Source organism: Piliocolobus tephrosceles, chromosome 16, assembly GCF_002776525.5.
Source record: "Piliocolobus tephrosceles isolate RC106 chromosome 16, ASM277652v3, whole genome shotgun sequence".
NCBI lineage: Eukaryota > Metazoa > Chordata > Mammalia > Primates > Cercopithecidae > Piliocolobus > Piliocolobus tephrosceles.
In genome coordinates, this window is record NC_045449.1 from 70418523 (window position 1) to 70440369 (window position 21847).

The 21847-nt window shown below is 52.7% G+C and overlaps 1 protein-coding gene and 1 long non-coding RNA gene across 5 annotated transcripts in view; one reads left to right on the forward strand and one right to left on the reverse strand.

Moving 5' to 3' along the window:
- Positions 1-8495: 8495 nt before the first annotated feature.
- The window catches only part of MXRA7 (matrix remodeling associated 7), a 33634-nt gene continuing 20282 nt past the window's right edge, over positions 8496-21847 (reverse strand). The window contains exons 2-5 of one of the 3 annotated variants that reach the window (XM_023211729.2): positions 19082-19145; positions 16103-16196; positions 14885-14965; positions 10590-11915 (exon numbers count right to left, since the gene is read on the reverse strand). In XM_023211729.2, coding sequence (XP_023067497.1) covers positions 14932-14965; positions 16103-16196; positions 19082-19145 — 192 coding nt within the window. In that variant the 3' untranslated portion in view covers positions 10590-11915; positions 14885-14931. Of the gene's footprint in view, positions 8739-10589; positions 11916-14884; positions 14966-16102; positions 16197-19081; positions 19146-21847 lie in introns of those variants that run through there. The other 2 variants (XM_023211728.2, XM_023211730.2) reach the window with 2 other exon arrangements.
- Positions 12484-20064, forward strand: LOC116418472. Of its 2 annotated transcripts, XR_004228512.1 has the most exons (4): positions 12484-13126; positions 13508-15767; positions 16276-16768; positions 19664-20064. It is a non-coding gene; the product is annotated as an uncharacterized LOC116418472 (long non-coding RNA). The 2 variants fall into 2 exon arrangements; XR_004228511.1 differs by lacking the exon at positions 19664-20064 and having other exon boundaries at positions 16276-17293.

Consider the following 21847-nt stretch of genomic DNA (forward strand, 5'->3'; position numbering starts at 1 on the left):
GGCCTCCCAAAGTGCTGGGATTACAGGCTTGAGCCACCGCGCCCGGCCGATATATGTTTTCATAGGTATACGCCTGAGAGTACATATATATTCTTTTGGGTATACACCTAAGAACGGAATTGCTGCGTCATTTGGTATCACTTTAATATTGGGAGAAACTGCCAGTTTTCCAAAGCAGCTGCACCATTTTACATTTCCATGAAGAATGTGTGAGGGTTCCAATTCCTCCACTTCCCCACCACTTGTTACTATCTGTCTTTTTTATTACAGCCATCCTCGCGATGTAAAGTGGTGTCTCATTGTTGCAGTTTTTGATTTGCATTTGATTGACATGTTGAGCATCTTTTCATGTGCTTATAGGCTATTTGTATATCTTTTCTGGGAAAATGTCTGTTTAGATCTTTTGCTCATTTATTGAGTGTTTATTCAATGTTTTGAGTTTTGTTTTCTTCATCTGTAAAAGAATGTTACAGCCTTCATAGAGTAGTGAAGATTAATGAGAGAACATTTATTTGCAAGACACACAGCACAACGCTCTGCAGGGCACTTGTCATGCACTCCAAAAAGTTATCGAACCTTCCTGTCACCTTGCCTTGCAAGTAGAAACCAAGTCAAGTTCGTTCTGCATTATGTCACTTACCAGTGTTTTGCATGAAGACAGGCTCAATAAATGTCTGAGAGTAAATGGGCCAATTCACACCATTCAATATTCAAATCTGAATCCTCTGTGCTTTGCCCTCTTTCTCCCATTTCTTTCATTGAACCTTTTCTTCCTGGAACAATTTTCTTAATTTTATTCCCCTTGCCAGCTGCCTCCTCTTCTGAAATTTAACTTGCAGTATTATTGAAGCTGAGTACAAAGAGAACCAAAGACACCACCTATGGCAGTCCCGAGGTGAATGTGATGAACCATTGAAGGAAATGAGTGTCTGACAGTCTGTGAGCATAGCCTGTCTCATCTTAGCGAGAGCCACAAAAAGTAATTAAAGTACTTAAAGGAATGAGAAAAGGGAGATTTTCAAAAACCCTGATTGCAGATTGAGTTATTTAACACAGTTCAGCAACTCTGGTCTGAGGAATTTTCACCTGTAGAGGACCCAGGCCACCATCAGGACCAAATATTCCAGGTTGGTGGGGCCTCCCCCTGGGATGTGGAACCTGCAGGGGGCCACAACTGGGTGGAGAAAAGGAAACAATGTGACCACTTGGCTGAATGGTAAGTCCAACCCATTTCACACACACTCAGCCTGCTCTGGTAAAGCCCAGCTGAGGTGCCTGCGGCAGGACTTAAAGGGCAAGCACAGGTGAGGGAAGGTGCGACTGCCAGCCCACCTGAAGATGTGAAGCTGGGTGTGTACAGAACTGCTGGCTTTTACCTTAGGCCTGGGACAATAGGGAATGTGAAAAGCAAGGGGTGTGTGTGTGTGTGTGTCTTCGGTCCAGCTGCAGTACCACCGGAACTGCTGGCTTTTACCTTAGGCCTGGGACAATAAGCAATGTGAAAGGCAAGGGGTGTGTGTGTGCGTGGGTGTGTCTTGGGTCCAGCTGCAGTACCACCGTCTGAAACTCCCTGAAACCCTGGGCCACCCTCCGAATCTGCTCAAGGGCAAGCCTGGGAGCGTCAGGGGGAGGAAGGTGGAGACATGGGTGTCTCAGAGGGCAGGGACTGGTTTCACCTCATCTTTGTATTCCGGGGCCCAGCTTGGTGCCCAAGGACCGTTTGTGGAGCTCATGAAATGCTCCCCCAGGCCGGGCACGGTGGCTCACGCCTGTAATCCCAGCACTTTGGGAGGCCAAGGCTGGCGGATCACTTGAGGTCAGATGTTCGAGACCGGCCTGGCCAACATGGTGAAACCCTGTCTCTACCAAAAATACAAAAATTAGCAGGGCGTGGTGGCGAACGCCTGTAGTCTCAGCCACTCTGGAGGCTGAGGTAGAAGAATCGCTTTAACCCGCTGGCAGAGGTTGCAGTGAGCCGAGATCGCATCACTGCACTCCAACCTGGGCGACAGAGCGAGACAACGTCGTCTAAAAAAAAAAAAAAAGGCTCCCAGTTCTAGGTGCTTTGGGAGCCGTCGCTTAAGATGCAAACATGGCCAAGTCTAAGAACCACAACACACCCAATCAGTGCTGAAAACGGCACAGAAATGGTATCAAGAAACCCAGATCACAAAGATAGGAATCTTTTCAGGGGGGTGGACCCCAAGTTCCTGAGGAACATGCGCTTTGCCAAGAAGCACAACACTGCCCACTCCGAGCTTGGGACGCGTGCTTGTGCCCGCCTTGCCTAGGGGCTCAGGCTGTGCCGGCCAAAGGCCGAGGCCAAGAATCAAACCAAGGCCCGGGCTGCAGCTCCAGCTTCAGTTCCAGCTCAGGCTCCCAAAGGTGCCCAGGCCCCTACAAAGGCTAAAGAGTAGGTATTTCTGTCTGCCAAAGTGACGACAGAAGGACTTGGGCGACCCCCGGCCCCCACACCCGCCACCCGGCTGCCGTCTGTATGGGGCTGGGGTCCTCCTGTGTTATTTGTACTAATAAACCTGAGGCAGGGAAAGAAAAAAAAAACAAAAAACCTCCCCCAGTCCCACCTTGCGAATGCAGGACGCGGGGCCTTGCCCCGCGAGTGGCACTCAGGAGCCAGCCTCAGGCAGGCACCGCACGCCAGGCCACACAGCTCGACGCGGCCCGGGATTCGCTGCAGGCGCGAATCTCTCGGCTAGAGCAGAGCAGCGGCAGCTGCGGGCCAGTCCACCTGTGCTCGGCTCGGCTCGGTTCCGGCTCCCAGGCAGGCAGGGGGTCGCTCACCCGGCCGTGAGGAACCCCAGCAAGCCGGCCTTAGCATAGTTTGGGTCACAGGGAACCGACCACTTCTACGGCTGGGGCGCCGGGCTCCTGCCTACTGCAGGGCTGCCCGGGCGGCGCCGCATTGCTCATTGGACGATGGGCCTTGTCAATCACTGAGGAAACGCGGCCTTGGGTGTGGCCGGACATCCGGGGCTTTCCACTCTCGGCGTGAGGTGGGATTGAGGTGGGGAAGATGGAAGGATGCGATACCCAATGGCCACAAATCAAGGCCTTTGGCTTCGCGGCAGATTGGCAGGTGCTTGAACCACTGAAATACCGCAGAGCGATACCGGCGCTATGGCTGTGATTGGTTCACTTCGCGGGTGGGTAGTTTTCTTCGTGTGGTGGTCCCCACAGTAGATAAAATGCACCGTAAAATGCACAGTAGATAAAATGCACAGTAGATTTAGCGCCGTAGCTAAAATAACACGTAAGTAAAGCTGCTGCCGGTGAGGTTTGGGAGTATTTTTGCTTTTTTGAAAGTTAGTATTTTGGCTCTCACAAAGCCTCCTGATTTTAGTAGGCTTTCCCTGGAATGACTCAGATTCTCTTTCGTTACCTTCGTCAAAGCACTGCCTCCCCGTGCAGGGTCAGGGTTGGAGAACTACCGCGCTGAGCCCAGATTACCGCCAAGATCGTCGGAAATGTGCGCAACTCAGTGAGCTAAAGTGGCGATTAAATGGATGGTATTTAATGGGACAAGACATGAATGGACAGTTTACAGGGAAAAAAAATGCAAGGGGCCCCTAAACATTTAAGTGGGCGCTCAGCCTTTTTCATAATCAGAAGAATGCAAAGGAAAACCTCACTGAGGCCGGGCGCGGTGGCTCACGCCTGTAATCCCAGCACTTTGGGAGGCCAAGGCGGGCGGATCGCCAGGTCAGCAGATCGAGACCATCCTGGCTAACACGGTGGAACCCCGTCTCCACTAAAAATACAAGAAATTAGCCGGGCGTGGTGGCGGGCGCCTGTAGTCCCAGCTACTCGGGAGGCTGAAGCAGGAGACTGGCGGGAACCCGGGAGGCGGAGGTTGCAGTGAGCCGAGATCGCGCCACTGTACTCCAGCCTGGGTGACAGAGCAAGACTCTGTCAAAGAAAGAAAGAAAGAAAGAGAGAGAGAGAGAGAGAGGAAGGAAGGAAGGAAGGAAGGAAGAGAAGAAAGAAAGAAAACTTCATTGAGCTAAGGCTTCTGATCCATCAGATTGTCAAAAATCCAGAAGTTTAACAAAGTACACTGTTAAGGACAATACAGGAACTTGATCTGTCCTGCATTGCTGGGAGGGAGTGCAAATTTACCTTTGATCCGCAATCCACCTGTAGAATCTACTCTGAAAGTAAACTTACACAAATATGAAACAGCATACGCGCAAGCTTTTATTTGTAGCGGCACTATGTAAATTTGCAAGACTGGAAACCATGCGGATGTCCATGAGAGGGGGAATGGCTGAGTAAACTGGTACATCCGGGCTGGTACTACAGCCCAGCTGACTCTGTGGCGTTAAGAAAAATGAGGAAAACGACAGTATTTTCTATGGCGTGATCTGTCGCCAGAGATGATGTATATTGGCTGCTACCGTTAGCAAAAAGCAGCACTGAAATAAAACCAAAGCTGATAAAAATGACAGCATAAACAGTGGAGAATCTGGTGGAAGCCCTAGAGGGGGTTCCACCAATAGAAAAATAAGGTGACAATAATCATAGTAAAAAATACCTGTGGCAATAGGAATTTGCCCGGTTTCCTGTTCTGGAACCCAGCACTAGACCCGGAAAGGCATGTTTGGCTGGGTGGGACTCAAGTTACTTATAACTGGAGGCCCCGCTATAGCCTGCGTGAAGGATTTCCCGCCCCTCTCCAGAAAGACGTCTCTTTGGGAACTCTAGAACTGGAATGGTCCATCAGCACTGTCCTTTTGGCAGGCAAGGCAGGCCTTTGTACCCCACCAGTGACTTGGTTTGGAGGTGGGCTGCCCCCAGAACAGGATGTAATCTTGGGCAAGGCAGCTGCTCTCAGGCTGGGCACAACCTCCCCCTCCAGGCTGTGAGGAGGGGAGAAAGGAAACAACTTCTACCTGCTTTAAAGTAGGAAACCTCCTCATCTGCCACCTCTCCTGCAGTGAGAAGTAGAGACTAGACATGGATACTCCCACATAGGATACTGGGGCCTAATGGGTGACTGTGGGCCTCCACCAGGCCCAGGTGACCCTGCAGACGTGATTCAGAGGCAGCTTCTCGCTGCTGTTCTTCAGCAGCCTAATTCCATGTGGACCATGCTGTTGCCTTCAGAAGTCATGGTCTGCCTGGACCTAGCCAGGCTTTACTGTTGAAGCCTTGTGATGTGCTCTTCCTTCCAGGCCCAGAGAGCTGCCCCGTAGGTCAACTTGGGCTTTGTATCAGGCTCTAAGTACAGGCAGGTCCTTAGGATAAATTAGAATAAAACAATATCAGAGTGATCTAGTCTTAGTATAATTATTTACGTTTTCAAATTAAAAAAAAAAAAAAAAAAGGGAAAACCAGTAACAAATCAGCCACGGCAGAGAGGGGTACTGGGAGTTGATAGAAAATTTGTCCTCAGTTGTAGGTTTACTCGTAAAGCAGCTTGGATTGCGTGTTTTCTTCAGGGTCATTGGAAAAGGTGGTTACTGTCAGTCCAGGAGTGGGGAGCCAGCTAATTGTATCCAGATGGAGGTACAATGGACACTCTGAGGGAAGGAGGCCCTGAAAAGTCTCTAGCAAGCAGCCTTTGGTAAACAGAACTGCAGATACTGATGAGTGACAGGCCACTGCTATTCGTGTCATGTAGGCAGGCCAGCCTGGGGCAGAGCTCTCAGCAGAGTGATGGAGGGAAGGCAGGGGAGAGATGCAAAGGCTTTGAGACTAGTTCCCATCACTGAAAAGAAGCTCTGGCCACCTGAATGTTTTAGGTTCTCTCAGCCCCCGCACCCGGAGAGAGTTCCACTGGGATTGGCTTCTGTAGGCCTCTGTGGTTCTAGGTTGTTGGTGGCAGTGACATACATACCGGTGATTCTCTGACGTGGCTGCCAGGTAGACATCTTCCCCTCGGTGTTTGCGCTCTTTCTCCCACCCTGCTGTTTCTTTCTGCCCTTCTTTATGCTTTTTAGCTTAGATTTGGTTCATTCACTGAACTGAATCTCTGTGAGCTGATGAGAGCAATCTCAGATGAGGTGGCAGAAATGGTGTCTACAGAGGCCAGCACTTATGGGGAATAGATAAGAGCCACCCAACACCATAGCAAACCAGCAGTGTTTCCATGAAGTGTCCACGGCCAGGGGTGGGGCCTGGGCAGTAGACACCTACCACCGAGGAAGAGGAGGATGCTGAGCACTTCAGACACTGGCTTCCGAGTGCCCACCAAGCCCTGTCCTGGACCTCATAGGAAACTCAGGCGGAACAGGTGTCTCCCCAACACCCATGCTCCCTTTTATCACAGATCCCCAATGAAATGCAGTTACCTTCTCCTCCAGATGGTCATTTGTTCAGGGGATGCTGGGCTAATTTTTGTATTTTTAGTAGAGACAGAGTTTCGCCATATTGGCCAGGCTGGTCTTGAACTCCTGACCTCAAGTGAACAAAGAATTCTTAAATCATAACATGGTTAAATGCTTTTGACAAAGCACATTAAAACAATTTCAAGAAGGAAAAAAGCATTCACCACAAAAGAAAAATACTCCTATTTGGATCCAACAACAGACACAGAGAGTGAATGGTCAGCAAAGAAGCAAAAGGGTGGAACAGAGAGGGGCTCCTGAAAAACCCCCGGCAGGCAAGAGGCGATGGCGGGAAGTTAACCTCGTGATGGTGAGCGTGAGGCATGGAAATGCCACTGCTCCACTTTTTTTCATGTAGTGTGTTGATTGAGCTTTATTTCAGCAAACAAAAGCTATTTCTAAGAACTTGCATAGGTTCTGTCTTTAGCATACCCTCCCTAACTCAGTTTGCTCAAGAACTGTGAATTGTTCTGCCAGTGGGGTGATCAGAAATGGGACCTGCATGGTGTGAAGGACCAGTTATCCCCATCATTGTATGTTCACTCACAAAGACGGAACAGTCCCCTCCGGTGTCACAGGCACTGTTCTGTAAGATCACTTTGGCATTTTATTGAATGCTTTCTGGTGACATTCTCTTTCCCTGCACATGGGCTTTTCTCCCCTAAAGGCCTTTAACCTGCTGAAAGGTAAGGACCAGGTGGGGTGTTTTATTTCTTCTGTCTACAGTGTCTAGCGTAGTTCTAATTAAATATAATTAGGCAAGTACTCAAATAAGTCTTGCCTAATTATATTTAAAGTAAGTATTCTGCTTAAGTGAGAGAAATTCTTGGCAGATCTTACCTCTAGTACCTTTGTTTAGTGCTGGGATGAAAGGTGAGTCTCTGAATTAGACTTTTTGCTGAAAGAGCGCTCCTGGCTGGGCGCAGTGGCTCACACCTGCAATCCTAGCACTTTGGGAGGCCAAGGCAGGTGGATCACCTGAGGTCAGGAGTTCGAGACCAGCCTGGCCAACATGGTGAAACCCTGTCTCTACTAAAAATATAAAAATTAGCTGGGTGTGGTGGCGCATGCCTGTAATCCCAGCTACTAGGAAGGCTGAGGCAGGAGAATCGCTTGAACCCAGAAGGTGAAGCGTTCAAGCAGTGACCAGGCGCCAGAGCGAGACTCTTGTCTCAAAAAAGAAAAGAAAAGAACGCTTTTCTTTAGCTGAGTGTTGTGGTACACACCTGTAGTCCCAGTTACTCAGGCTGAGGCAGGAGGATTTTGTGGGCCTGGGAGGTCAAGGCTGCAGTGAGTCATAATGGCACCACTACACTCCAGCCTGGGTGACAGAATGAGACCTTGTCTCTTAAAAAAAAAAAAAAAAAAAAAAGAAGAAGAAGAATGCTCCCCTACAGCTTGCTTCCCTACAATTACAGAAGCTTCCAGAAATCCTCATAAGGCAGAATAAGAGTGTAGTTATTGGCTGGGCAAGGTGACTCACGCCTGTAATCCCAACACTTTGGGAGGCCAAGGCGGGTTGATCACCTGAGGTCAGGAGTTTGAGACCAGCCTGGCCAACATGGCGAAACCCCGTCTGTACTAGAAATACAAAATTAGCTGGGCGTAGTGGTACGTGCCTGTAATCCCAGCTACTGGGGAGGCTGAGGCAGGAGAACTGCCTGAATCCGGGAGGTGGAGATTGCAGTGAGCTGAGGTCACACCATTGCACTCCAGCCTGGGGGACAAGAGCGAGACTTTGGCTCAAAAAAAAAAAAAAAAAAAAAAAAGGCCGGTTTTTTTTTTTTTTTTTTTTTTTTTTTTTTTTTTTTGGGAGGCTGAGGCAGATGATCCACCTGCCTCAGCCTCCCAAATTGAGGTCGGGAGTTCAAGACCAGCCTGACCAACATGCAGAAACCCCATCTCTACTAAAAGTACAAAAATTAGCCAGGTGTGGTGGCACATGCCTGTAATCCCTGGCAACAGAGTGAGACTCCATCTCAAACAAACAAAAAAATATTTGGATCAGGAGAGGGTCTCAGAGTCCCATAACAGCTGGAACCTCACCAGCAAGCAGAAGCCAGAGGGGTCAGGGACTTTGTCCTCTGAGAAAACGGTTTTGATTCCTGTAAAGTAATATACACATTGCAAGAACCAGGCAAGTACGTATAGAATGTACGCCTGCATCTATGTTTATAAGGGCAAATTAGGCCTAGAGAAGTCTGGAAAGAACAAGGGTGTGGGGCGGGGGTGGGGACAGCCACTGGCATGGCCACTGTGCATCCCATGGGCGCAGTCTACATGTCGTAGAGCCGGAGCTGCTCCTGCACGTCGCCGTCGGACATCTCGCCAAACGTCTCCTTGTTGTCTTTCATGAGCTTGAAGATGGCAGCCAGCTGTTCCTTCTGAACTCTGTCGAGAAGAAAGGACAAAGAGGAAGAAGGTGCTCCTAGCCCACTGGGGAGAGAGACAGCCTGTGTGCAGCCGGCGGAATCGGGATTCTCCTCTCTCCTGTGTGGCTGTGGTTGCTTTTCAGAACAAGACGAAAACGAAAGGAAATAAAACCCGCTTAGAACGTAAGAGCTGGTTGGGTCTGACACACGCAACTTTTGAGGGCTCTAAAAGCTGGAATGCGAAATCTCAGGTTCGCCAGGGAGGTGTGGGGACCCCAGGTATCACTTAGGTGCTCTGTGCCTCAGTCTCCCTTTGGGCCTCATTTGATTGTTGACTGCACATCCCACAGTGACGTAATGAGGAAGAAGATAGGCTCCGTGAAGCGGCTTGAGGTAGTACTATGAAGAAGTAGGTTAGAAACAGCCTTCTTTGGGAGGAATGAGCCGGAAGTGGAGAAAGAAAAAACATCAGCTGGGAAATCGGGGAGCATACAGATGTGTGCAAGACGGTGCTTGGCAAAGGAGCAAGGAGGGCAGCCTGTGGGGTTCCACTGCCCAGAGAAAGCGGGGTGCCTTTTCCTAATCTGCACAAGGACACCCTACGGCAGGCGGCGGCCCTGCCCCTTTTACCAAGGGATGGGTGTGGAGGAAGACTGGCCTACATGTTGCTCCACACGGGTTCTGTGCTGGGAGCAATGTCTTGTTATCTTTATGAGGCTCAGCTACACCATCTGACCAGCACAGGACAACTCCCGCAGCACCAACAGCTCAGGTGGGGCGAGGCGGCTGCCGGACCCAGGGAGCCGTATGTTTGTTGTTTGTTCTGCTCTGGTGCCCTGTGCTCCTCAGCCCAGCTGGGCACTGCGTGTTGGCTGCATCTCACTCTCCTGGTTTCTGCAGTTCCTGCCCACCACACTACACCATGGGTTCAGTGCCTTCAGAGAACGTAAACCACACTGCAGCATCGGACCTCTCAGCCCCACCCTGCAGCTGGGTCAGCTGTAAGCACGTTCCAGGCTCTGCCACTGCAGGACCTCAGCATAGCCCTGGGCCACTGGCATCCCCAGCACTGCCTGGAGGGGTGGTCTCCATATTCGCTCCCACACTTTTCCTACCCTATTCCTTCTGCTTCACCCTTCCCTCCTCTCCCCACCCCGCATCTTCCATCCCGCAAAGTTTTCTGTCTAGAGCAGCATCTAGCAGTTGAAATACTGAAGCCCCACTTCTCAGCCTCCCTTGTCCTCTGGGAAAGTTGTGTCTACAGTTGGTGCCCCTGTCTGAGAAGCAGCAGCCTATGATGTGTGCGTTGTGCCTCCTGTAAGAAGGAAGAGGGTCAGGTGCAGTGGCTCATGCCTGTAATCCTAGCACTTTAGAAGGCCAAGATGGGAAGATCACTTGAGCCCAGGAGTTTGAGACCAGCCTGGGCAACACAGTCAGACCCTGTCTCTATCAAACAATTAGCCAGGCGTGGTGGTGAGCACCTGTAGTCCCAGCTACCTGGGAGGCTGAGACGGGAGGATCACTTAAGCCCAGGAGGTCAAGACTACAGTGAGCTCTGTGCACCACTGCATTCCAGCTTGGGCGACAGACGGAGGCCCTGTCTCAAGAAAAGAAGAAAGAGGAGTTCCTGTGAACAGAAAGGGTGCGCTGAGCTCTGTGGACAATCCACATGTCCCTGAGTGAACACAGATCACGTCATGTGGTTTAGACAGCTGTGGTGACTGCGTATTTTTAGCAGGGTGGATGTATGGCTTTGTACTCTGCTGCAGAGTAAGAGGCATCAAAATGAAAGAGAGGTCAAACTTTAATAGGTTCAAAAGGGATTTTTTTTTTTTTTTTAAACAAAGCAAACTGAAAAAACACACAGTAATTGAGATCATCTACTCAAAAGTTTATTGGACTGAACAAAGGCTGAATACAGAGATCCAAGCCATCAGGAGTACATGAGGTGTGGTGCCTATAAGCCATGGTGGGGAATTTTCCAGACAAACCTAGATAGCTCTACTAGGAGGGAGTCAACGACCTACTGTATCAGTTAGATCCCAGCCTGGACAAGGGCATGACTATTGCTGTCTGAGGACACAGAAGTACATCCATTCACCCCGTGGCTCTGTGTTGAAGGCAATGACTGTGTGGCTGTTGCCAGGTGGCCTGTTCTCCCCTAAGCCCTGAACCAAAGGTTTCAGGCCCAGATGGAGAAAGCCACCGGGAATGCAGGCCATGGGGGCTGATGCTGGACACTCCCCAGCCTTCCATTAAATGAAAACATTTTCTATAAACTTACTGCTTTAAAAAAATGTTTTAACCAACAAACCTCAGAACTGCAAATGAGTTTGGTATAGTATAAATACTGTCAAATATAAAATTCCAAGAAACGAATCTGAGACTGATCTGATGATCTGAAGTTCCAACTAATCTATCAACCTCTCTAAGAAAAGGCATAGTCAAGAAATCTTTTTAAAGCAACATTATTGCTTCTGCTATAGCAGAGTGGAGATTTGGCTGAGCTGGTAAGAACGTCAGTGAAAAGGTGTCTTAGCAATAAATGGGCTGAATCCAAGATTTCTCTAGATGAAAAGTAAGGGGAATGGTCAAGTCAATTCCTGGTACTGGTTCTTTGCTGCCCTCTAATCAATATGGCATCTCACCCCCGACAACCAAGCTAGCCAGAGAGGTGGGGTGCCCAGGGAAAGGGGTCGGCTGACCACTCTGACAGAGCTGGTGAGCACAGGTGAGCTCTACCTCATTTGTCTCTCATTCCTCAAAGTCTTTTGTGGTTTGGCTTCAGTGAGGACAAAATGGGAGCACTGGAGTGAAAGTGAACTCTGCTTTCTAAATGTTTGTTTTATCTAAGGTGTGCAGGGTGTGTGGATAGCAAGTTTGAGTGGTAAGAAAAACCCCAGTCCAGGGTCTGAGCTCAAACTCTTAAAACACTTCAGCTTAACAAAGTGACCCACAGCAATGGACATGAACATCTCTATACGGGGCAGGGCCAAAGGTGTTCCCAGGATCCTGCTAGCCAAGGACAAGTCCTGACTGAGGGTCTAGAGCTCAGCAGAGTTACGAAGGCAGCATGCACCCTGGGAGCCTGCCCAGACTCCTCTCTGGGGTTTCCATTTTCTCTCTCAAGCTTTTAAGATGCCAAAAGGAAAAGCCTTTAGGAGGACGCTAAGGATAACTTCATTATTCTTCAGTTCTGTAAAGAGAAATGGGGAGAAAAAGATAATTTATTTTACTCATTCCATCCTGCACCATGGGCGAGGAAAGGGGGAAATGGGGACGAGGAAGGAGAATGTTTGGGATTGCAGAAGCTGCGCTAGACTCTGCTTTCTCAAACCACTGCCGATTTGCTTCTCATCGCTTGCGGCAAGAGAGTCTGTGCCGCAAAGCTGGCCAGAGCTTGCAGAGCTCCCCTTGATCCCGCACAGAACCTTGCAGCCCACAGACCCTGTTCAGCCTCTGCAGGGTACTTAAGGAAGGAACTGGAGCAGTTGAGTTGCCAAGGGCCTTTCTGATCTTGGGTTGTGTGGCTGTGCTGACAATATTCCTATCACCCTAGATAATTTCCCATTCCCGCTGGCTGAGTTTTGTCCCCCCGGGGGATATTGGCACCCTAGGATGCACGCTTCCAGATGGAGCCAACAGTGTGCCCATCTTTTATGAACCAAGACACATCGCCAGCCCTGAGACCACTGAGAAAGCAGCAGGTCTGATCTTGTCCCTCTGGCGCCCTCTCCTGGTGGTCACAGTCAGCACGCATTTCCAGCCTGAGCTGGAAATTCACACTGGCCGGTCTATTGTTTCTGTCGTTTCTTGCATACATCAGATAGGAGAACCAGAACTACCCCACAGCTGTGGTTCCTTGGCCTCCTCCTCTCCTTCCCTGTTTTATCACACTATCACCTTCCTCTAGAGTCATGTCCATTTCCAGAGGAGTCAAAACAGCCCTGCAGACCTCAAATGGAGGGGTGGGTCCTGATCGATCAGAGTCAGTCTAGTCTACAGCCCGGGTTCCTTTTCCCTCTGAGACCAGAAAGTGGGAAGAAGTGATGGAGAGGAGCTGACAGCCGTGCCTTTTCTTTCTCCTGCCAAGCTGCGAAGCCAGCCAAGCCCTGCCAGCTTCCCTAGCTCTGGGGGAGGAGGAGGAGGCGGCCTCTTGCTCAGGGGAGCTGTCACCAGCCTGCAAGCCCACTGTCCTAGCCACACTGTGAAACTGGAGGTGGCACCTCCCACAGCAGCTTCAGCAGAACCCAGGGACGCCACCAGAGGCATGAAGTGTGTGAACCTCCGGCCCGAGGGGAGAGCTGAGGAGGCGGGCAGACACGGCAAGAGGGATCTTAAGCAGCAGCCGCCTCTGGATTTACAGACCTGACTGCTTTCTGGCCCCAGGCGGAAGGAATTTGATCTGTGAGTAGTTCAAGGACGCGACTGCCCACTTCAGCATGTCGCGGAACTAATTTGGGACCTCCTGCTTCCAGTCCCACTTCCTAATTGTCATGAGAGCCTGTGAATTGAGGCTCCTGGGGAATGTTGGAACCGGCAACCACTAAAGCTTCAGGTTCTAGATGCGGTCTGTTGGCTGAGTCAGTAAATTTAAAGTCAGGGGACATGCAGCTTTTAGCTGCAACCCGATTGTGGACCCTAAGAGCTGGGAAAGGCATCAGAGGCACGGAGGGCCTCTGGGAGGGCAGAACCTGACAGCTGGGGAGACAGCACCCTGCTAGCTGGCCTGTGGTTTTAGTGGTTTGATAATAACAGGCATGTTATTTTTCATACTGATGACTCTAGGGCGGTTCCCTGGACTCGGGTGGGACCGGAACTGTCTCACAGCTGCCAGCGCTCCCCACCCCCATGAGAACCACCATGCTGAAGATGAAAAGCCAAAGCCAGACTGACCAGCCTCTGCAACCCCAAGCATCACCGTGTGAGGACAGCGTGGTGTGGAGCCGTGGGGACCCCACGCAGTGCTGCGAGGGGCGACCACATGCAGGGGCAGAGGTGTGGGGGAGCAAGCAGATGCCACCAGCATGCCTGGGAGCCACAGGGAGCATGCGGGCTGCGCAGTGATGGGAATGAACGTGAACTCCAGTCCTGCCCCAAGAAGTCCTCCGGCCCCTCCTCCTCAATTCAGGGCACAAAGTGGAAACTGCAGCGCGCAGAGGAGTCAAGGAGTCTTCCCTCGTCCCAGGAGCAGCACCGCAGGCACAGTCTCGATCCCATGGAACAGCCAAGTGTGGGTTGGTGGTCCAGAGACCTCCGAAGATCCAGGGGGGAGGGATGGGCAGCAAAGGGTCTACTCTCTGAAAATAAGGGGAAGGGATTTGCCCTCCCCACTGCCAAGGTCCCAGCTCTGGACGTGGGTGGTAGTGGCAGTTTCACCCCTAGCCTGAGGCCTGGTCTTTCTTGTTCTAGGAGGCCCTCCAGATCATCTGCCTGAGCAGCCTCTGTCCCCAGGGACCTTCAAGGGCTGGCAGTTGTGTCCAGCCCCCTCTAGCCTCTGTCCAGGGACTGCAACCTTTTTCTGCAAACAGCCAGATACTATTTAGATTTGGGGGAGTGTACGGTCTCTGCTGCCGTGACTCACCTCGGCCACTGTGGCACAAAGGGGCACAGACCACAGGAAAATGGGTGTTGCTGTTCCTGCCACGCTGGGTTGACACAGGCAGGTGGGGGATCAGAGGTGGCCCGGCTGTCGTCTGCTAATCCTTGCCCTGATCATAAGAACCTGTCTGTCTCACAGCTTGGGAGCACGGACCGCTGTCAGGGTATCTGCTGTGCACTGTGCAGAAGCTGCCTCACCTTCTCAGGGTGAGACCCAAGGCTGCAGGGTGACGACATCCACATTCCCAAAGCCTGAGGTCCTGGGGTGACAGTTCTCCCAGCCTTGCAAGGGGGCACTAGCACCCCAGCCCACCGGCCCATTAGGCCGCCTCTGGGAACTCAGGGACTTAAGTCCCCTCCAGGAACCTCTGCCCCCAGGTGGGGCCTTTTCTGCCAGTGATTCCTCGTGCTTGAGAAGAATGAGAAAGGCTCAGGTGGGAAATGTATTAATCGGTTATGAAGGCGATGGAGGAGGGGAGGTTGAGGCCGCGTCAGTTGTGTTGGGGGCACGTTAGCACGCAGTAGGAGGGGAGCGCCACTAGTCTAAGAAATCAGTGTCCTTACCAAAAGGATTTGCAAGAATATTTGTGGCTCAGGACCTAAGGAACTTGCTACAGGGAAGTGAGGTCAGAGGTCAGCTCAATCCTGAAATATAAATGCAGCAAACCTGGTCATGCCAACAGGCAGCATCCTCAGCACCTGAGGACTTGGGGCTCCTGCCAGGGCTCTTCCTCCTGGCTGTGCTTACACTGCCCGCCCCCCACCCAGCCCGGGTGAAGAGCCTTCCTGCTGAGGGTCGAGAGAGCTGATGCCAGCACCGGGAGGGGAGACAGGGCCTGTCACCAGCAGAGCAGCTCTGAGGTTAGGGGGCTGCCTGGTGGGTGGCCTCGCAAGCAGGCATGAAAGGGAGGTTGAGTTCTGATTCCAAAATCATAAACCTCCCCCCCCGCTCAGACCCTAGACTGCTGGCTTCTGCTGACAAGTAGGGTTAACTCCCACGAGCTGCTCTGGGTCACCAGGCTTGGAAAGTGGCACAGCTACCACCTAGGACCCCAGGCCATGCTGCAGAAGGGCAGCAATGTGGGTGAGCACCAGGAGCCTGCTGGGCCTGGTGCAAACAACTGTCCCTCTGCAAATGACCGTCCGTCTGCCGAGGCCTCCCCAGCCGTCCCGCTGCACCCAGCGCGCCCCTTCCCCACCCGGCAGGATGGAGTGGAGGGAAAATGTGGAGGGGAGCCCAGTGGGTGTGCAGGGGGTATCCAGATGGGAAGGGGGAGCCAGTTCCAACAACAAGAAGCCACAGCTGCACCGCCCGGAGCTACAAGGCGCTGCTGCAGGCGCCAGCCTGGGAGGCCGCTGAATGATGGGCACCAAGAATCCGCTGTGTCCCGAAGGAGAAATCAAGAAATCAGCTCTGCTGGGGACTCCGTGTGTGAGTGACAGCCAGGTCTGCTCCAGGCGCTTTCCTGGCGTCTGATTTCTTTAGATGGGAGCAGTGGGGTGTGGAGGGGGTGGGGGGTTCAGTACATGGGCTCTGTGTCCCCCATCACCAGTGACCTTCTCCTGGTCAGTGCCAGGGAGGGGTTCCAGGGACGCACGAGCCTGGCTGACCAGGGCAGGAAAGAACTAAACTGGGAAGGTGGGGCAGTGGTTGGGCAGAGTTTGTAGGAGCCCCACCTCCTTTCTGCGCCCTTCTGCCAAGAGGCAGAACATGAAGGGCTCAGAGGGGCACCCCCCTCCCCTAAGAGCCTGCCAGGCACCAGCAAAGGGGCTGCAGCTTACCTCTGCTCCTCCTCCAGCTCCTCTTTGGTCATCATCTTCTTGTACTGGTTTCCCCTCAGCTTCCCGGGGCTGTATTTGAAGGAGAAGCCTTCTCCTGCGGAGAGGGGACCCAGTCAGTGCCAGGGAGTGCTGCAGAGGCTGGGCCCCCACAAACCCTGGCCCCCTTTCCCTAGGTTTAAAAAGGAAGACCTCGAGCAGAGGCCGCATCCGGCTGTCAGAGACATCTTCTCGCCCCAGCGCCTATACCCCTCTCATTCCACCGCTTTCCCTTCAATCCTACAGCGAGACAGCCACAGAGAAAGCAGTCCCGCTCCTAGTCCACGGCTGTCTCCAGACGCCGCGTCAGTGGGTCCTCTCGGCTACTGAGCTCAGAGGTAACAGCTCTGGCAAGCAGAGCACAGCTCATCTCGGAACACGCCCCGCGCCTGCCTGCGTGTGGGGAGGCTTGCGTCGTCCCCCCAACCCCTGTGGCTATTGGAAATCAGAAAACACGCATCCAGGCAGCCCACAGCGGCCAGGCCAGGGATGCGGGATTTGCCACGGCGGGTTTGACTTGTGTACTGCTGAAGAGGCAGAGCCTGATTGGCCAGTCCCCGAGGGCAGACACCCCATCGCTGCCTGCAAAAAAGAGACAGATCTTGAGGCCTGAAGAGGGCACATGGACGGGTAGGTGGCGGGCACAGGGGAAGCCAGGACCTGTGGCCTGGAGTGGACACAGGCTCTGGGCGCATGAGCCATGGTGAGGAGAGAAAAGCTGACCTCCCAGAGGGAAAAGCCTCGTGGGGGAGCAACCTCGTGGTTCCTGAATCCAGCAAGTATCGGGCAGAGCTGGCTGGCCTCTTATCGACCTCCACTAACTAAAGGACCCAGTGAGGGAGGTGTAGAGAGATCCTGGGCTGCTATTCCGGAAGTGCTGCCCTCTCTGTCCCTCCACATCCTGTCCAACAGCCTGAGAAGCCAGGCCCCTCCCCTCTAGCTTGCAGCCCTCATGCTACCAGATAGGCTGATGCAGACCGACGGGGAGGCGGGGGGCTCTCACGGTGAGAGGGAGAAGGTTCTAGATGTGAATTCAGAACCCAAACATCTGGCTGGGTGCACTGGCTCACGCCTGTAATCCCAGCACTTTGGGAGGCCGAGGCAGGTGGATCACTTGAGGCCAGGAATTCAAGACCAGCCTGGGCAACATGGTGAAAGTCTGCCTCTTTTAAAAATACAAAAATTAGCTGGGCGTGGTGGCGCATGCCTGTAATCCCAGCCACTCAGGAGGCTGAGGCAGGAGAACAGCTTGAACCTGGGAGGCGGAGGTTGCAGTGAGCCAAGATCGTGCCATTGCATTTCAGCTTAGGCAACAGAGTGAGACTCCAGTACCCCCCCAACACCCCTCCCAAAAAGAAAACATACAAAATCCTGCCAGCTTGGCCCCAGTCTTAGGTGTCAATTTATGGGGCAAGTCTGATTAGTTTTGTTTTCTGAGCCAGACAGAACAAACGGCTTGAAAAGGATTTCACTCAATCACATGCAGTGCACCAGGCAGCACATCCAGTTTTCCTAGGCCAGGAGGGTTCAATGTGACAGCCTCCGAGGGACGGGGGAGGTTTCTTCCCCCAGTCTCCTGTGAATCCACCAGTCGCTCAGGGAAGTCATTTTAGCGACACTAATCAATTAGCCTCTGAGGCTGCCTCGTACTGCAGAGGGGCTGGGGGCTGCTCACGCAGTCTTCCAACAGCTGGAGCCATAAACCTTTCCCTGCCTTGCTAGAGGTGGCAGGAGGCTAAGGTGGCAGGAGGCGCCGGGGGTGGGGGATGTGCAGGCACAGTGGTGCAGATAAGGAGGGAGGCTGGTGACAGCCCTGGGAGGCTGGGCCCTCTGGCAGCTACGCCAGGGAGAGAGATCTGCGAGCCTCCATCCCGTGTCCCCAAGTCACTAACAGGATCCCTGCATCCCTTCAGCTGCCTCGGGCCACGTGGCAGGGACAGATGCCAGGGCCACGGCTGCAGTGAGTCCCCCGTCCTCAAAAGCAAGGAGCAAGGGTCCTTCCTGGTAAGGGACTAATGTCCCCACCTGCAGTCCACCACCTGCACCCAAGCTTCAGTCTCCCCTCCTGCTCCAGGCTGTGCTGATGGAAACCAAGGCACGGCCTCAGGGGAAGCTCTGCACCCCAGCCCAGCCTGCCCGCAGGAGCTGGTTCCTGCATTCCTGAAACTCTCTTTCCACTGCTCCTGCCAGCAGCCGACTTAAGGTCATAGCAACAGTCTTGCTTTTTTAAAATTATGAAATATTTCAAACATACAAAAATGCAGAAAGCACTAATCCTCCCTGTGCTTGCCATACAGAGGCAACAAACGCTGACATCCTGCATGTCTGCCTCCGCTTTCTCTTTTAGAGAAATAAGCGGACGGACCCAGCAGAAGCCACTCCGCGTTTTGTTCCGCCTCTGTCTGTCCTGGCCGGGTCAGATCTGGCAGTGTCTCCCCTGTTCTCGGCCACTCCCTTTCTCCTCTCAGTCTCATGGCTGGGGCCTGTGGCTAGTTAGCCAGAGCTGCTCAGAAAGCAGGCGTGTCCCCTCCCGGGGCCTTCATTACGAAGAAGGCACGGGGGAGGCCGTGTGAGTGGTTTTCGTCTCAGTAAAATAGGTCAGAGATGTTTGGAGAGAATGGTGAAATGTACAGTGTGGTCACAAGAGGGGAGTTAGGAGGCAGCGCGGGACAGAGCCGGGCAGGGCGCCTAGTGTGTTCTCAAGAGGGGCCCCTGGGATGGGAAAGCCAAACCCCAAAGTCCAAGGGGGCATGAGGGAGGGCTACCGGCAGGCCAGGGCAGGACATCCATGGTGCGACTCCACCTCTCAGTGCCCCACTCAGGCCACTGTCCCACCCCATCCCTCCCCCTGGCACTTGAACCCCAGCTCCTGGGATCCCCAGCAGGGCACAGGTCACCCCCGACACGGTCAGGCCTCCTCATGAGCACAGAGGTCCCACTCACCGTCGTCCTCCACAGGCCCTGCCGATGATGGCCCCGTCTCACCGTCCAAGTCCTGCTCCTCTTTCTGCAAGACAAGGACAGGGTCAGTGCCCTTGGCACAGACTGGGTGACGGGAAATGGTGGGGGAGGGGGCAGAAGGTAGGGGAGACAGAGGAGGGCCTCGAAGGGCCAGCCTGTCCATGCCTGCAGCAGTGCCTGCCCTGTGGTCGTGGTCAACCAGCAGGCGGGGGCTGTGCACAAATGATGGACCAAGGTGACTCGGCTCACAAATACTGAGCTGAGGCATGTTCTTGACTGTGACCCCAAGTCCTCGGCCTTGGCCTCTCCCAGGTGGGTGCCTGTTGAGGCATCTGCGTGCCATTGGGAGACGTGGGCCCGGGACTCCCACTGTGTCGCTGCGGTGAGTAGACAAAGGGTGCAAGAGAAAAGCTGGCTGGGGTGTCTGGGACCAGGGCCAGGCAGCATGGGCATCACAGCTTCTGGCTTTGCTTCCTTCTATGTTGTTTTCCATCCCCAGCTCTCTCAGTGTCCATGTTCCCAAAACTGGAGCCCCACCTCTTCAGCCAGTTCTCTCCCACACAGACACACAATAAACAGATGATCGGAGGAGTGGCCCGGGATGGCCTCGGTGGAAGGAAGAAGTGACTTCAGCTTGCAGGAATGTCAGACGATGAGAGCGACGTGCCGTGCCCATGGGCTCTGTGGGATTGAAGGTCGTGGGGAGGGGACACGGGGCCCCAGGAACTTCAACTTGGAAGCCCAGTGGGTAGATGTGCAAATGAATGAATGAGTAGCCCCGGCTGATCCATGGAGCCCAGCCAGTGCTGGCAGCTCACCGGGAGGCTCCTGACAAAACACTGAGCAGTGCTGGGAGGCGAAGTTTTTACAAGCCCCATGGCGGGTCGGAAGTGGCAAACCCAGAGGGGCCTCGAGCTCCTCTGAGTGACTTTTTGTTTGTTTTTTGTTTTTTTCTGAGTTTTTTTTTTTTTGAGACAGAGTTTTGGCTCTTGTTGCCCAGGCTGGCGTGTAGTGGCGCAATCTCAGCTCACTGCAACCTCTGCCTCCTGGCTTTAAGCGATTCTCCTGCCTCAGCCTCCCGAGTAGCTGGGATTATGGGCACCCGCCACCCAAGCCCCGCTAATTTTTTTGTGTTTTTAGTAGAGATGGCGTGTCACCATGTTTGCCAGGCTGGTCTCGAACCCCTGACCTCAGGTGGTTCGCCTGCCTCGGTCTCTCAAAGTGTTGGGATTACAGGAGTGAGCTATTGTGCCCGCTTGAGAGACTTTCTTGACTGCACAAAATGCCACCTGGGGTGAGCTGCACAGCCGACAGGGTCTCTTCCCCGTTTAGTAGTTTGTACACAGAGACTCAGTGCTATCTATGGTGAAGTGGTGCTTGGGTGTCCTAACATGTCCCAAATTTTGCACAGCAAAGTATCTTTGTGGCTGAGGCTGGGGTAGGCAGGCCTCTTCAGAGGGCAGGAAGAGGGGCCACTCCATTTGACACAGCAAACTCACTTCTAGGGATCTGCTCCAGACTGGAGAAATGTCCATCAGGGTTTTTAGATAACGACTCTGACAGCGTGCAGCTGAAAAGACAGAACTGGGGGCTGGGCACAGTGGCTCACACCCGTAATCCCAGAACTTTGGGAGGCCGAGGTGGGTGGATCACCTGAGGTTGGGAGTTCGAGACCAGCCTGGCCAACATGGCAAAACACTGTTTCTACTGAAAACACACAAAAATTAGCCAAGTATTGTGGCAGGTGCCTTTAATTCCAGCTACTCAGGAGGTTGAGGCAGGAGAATCGCTTAAACCCAGGAGGCAGAGGTTGCAGTGAGCCGAGATCGTGCCACTGTACTCTAGTCTGGGTGACACAGCGAGACTCCATCTTAAAAAAAGAAAAAAAAAAAAAAAACAGGAGGCGTTGATAGGTACTGATGTGAAAAGTGCATCAAGATACATTGAGGGAAAAATGCAAGCAGCAGCCCCGCGTGAGCACCACAGTCATCTTGCTGTAAGTGGCAAAGTGGAAGGGGATGCATGTGCTCGAAAATGCAGAGAAGAGGTTTGTTTTCTGGAAGGGCCCACGAGAAACTGTCAGCAGTGACTACCTCTCGGGAGAGGAGACTGGGGGGCAGCTTTTCCTTTCCATCTTATACATTTCAGTATCATTTGGACTTTCCATTCATATGCATGAATGACTGAATATGTTTTTTAAATGCTAATGGCGTCTTTGGACAGTGAGATCCGAAGACCCCATTTTTTCTTTATTTTCTTATATATTCTAAAAAAGAGGGAAAAAAAAGAAAAAGAGGCCAGGTGTGGGGGCTCATGCCTGCAATCTCAGCACTTTGGGAGGCAGAGGTGGGAGGGCGGCTTGAGCCCAGAAGTTCGAGACCAGCCTGGTAACATAGTAGACACCTCGCCTCTACTAAAATTTAAAAATTAGCCGTGCATAGGTGGCACGCACCTGTGATCCCACCTACTCAGGAGGCTGAGGCAGAAGGATCACTTGGAAAAAAAAAAAGTAGAAAGAATGACCATAACATCCTAAATATATGTGTGTGTGTATATATATATATATACACACACATATATATATTTGGTTTCTGCCCCCAGTTCTTGACACAGTTTTTATTTTGTCTGTTTGTCTTTCGAGACAGGGTCTTGCTCTGCCACCCAGACTGGAGTGCAGTGGTGCAATCACAGCTCACTGCAGTCTCGACCTCCAGGGCTCAAGCGATCCTCCTGCCTCTGCCTCTGGAG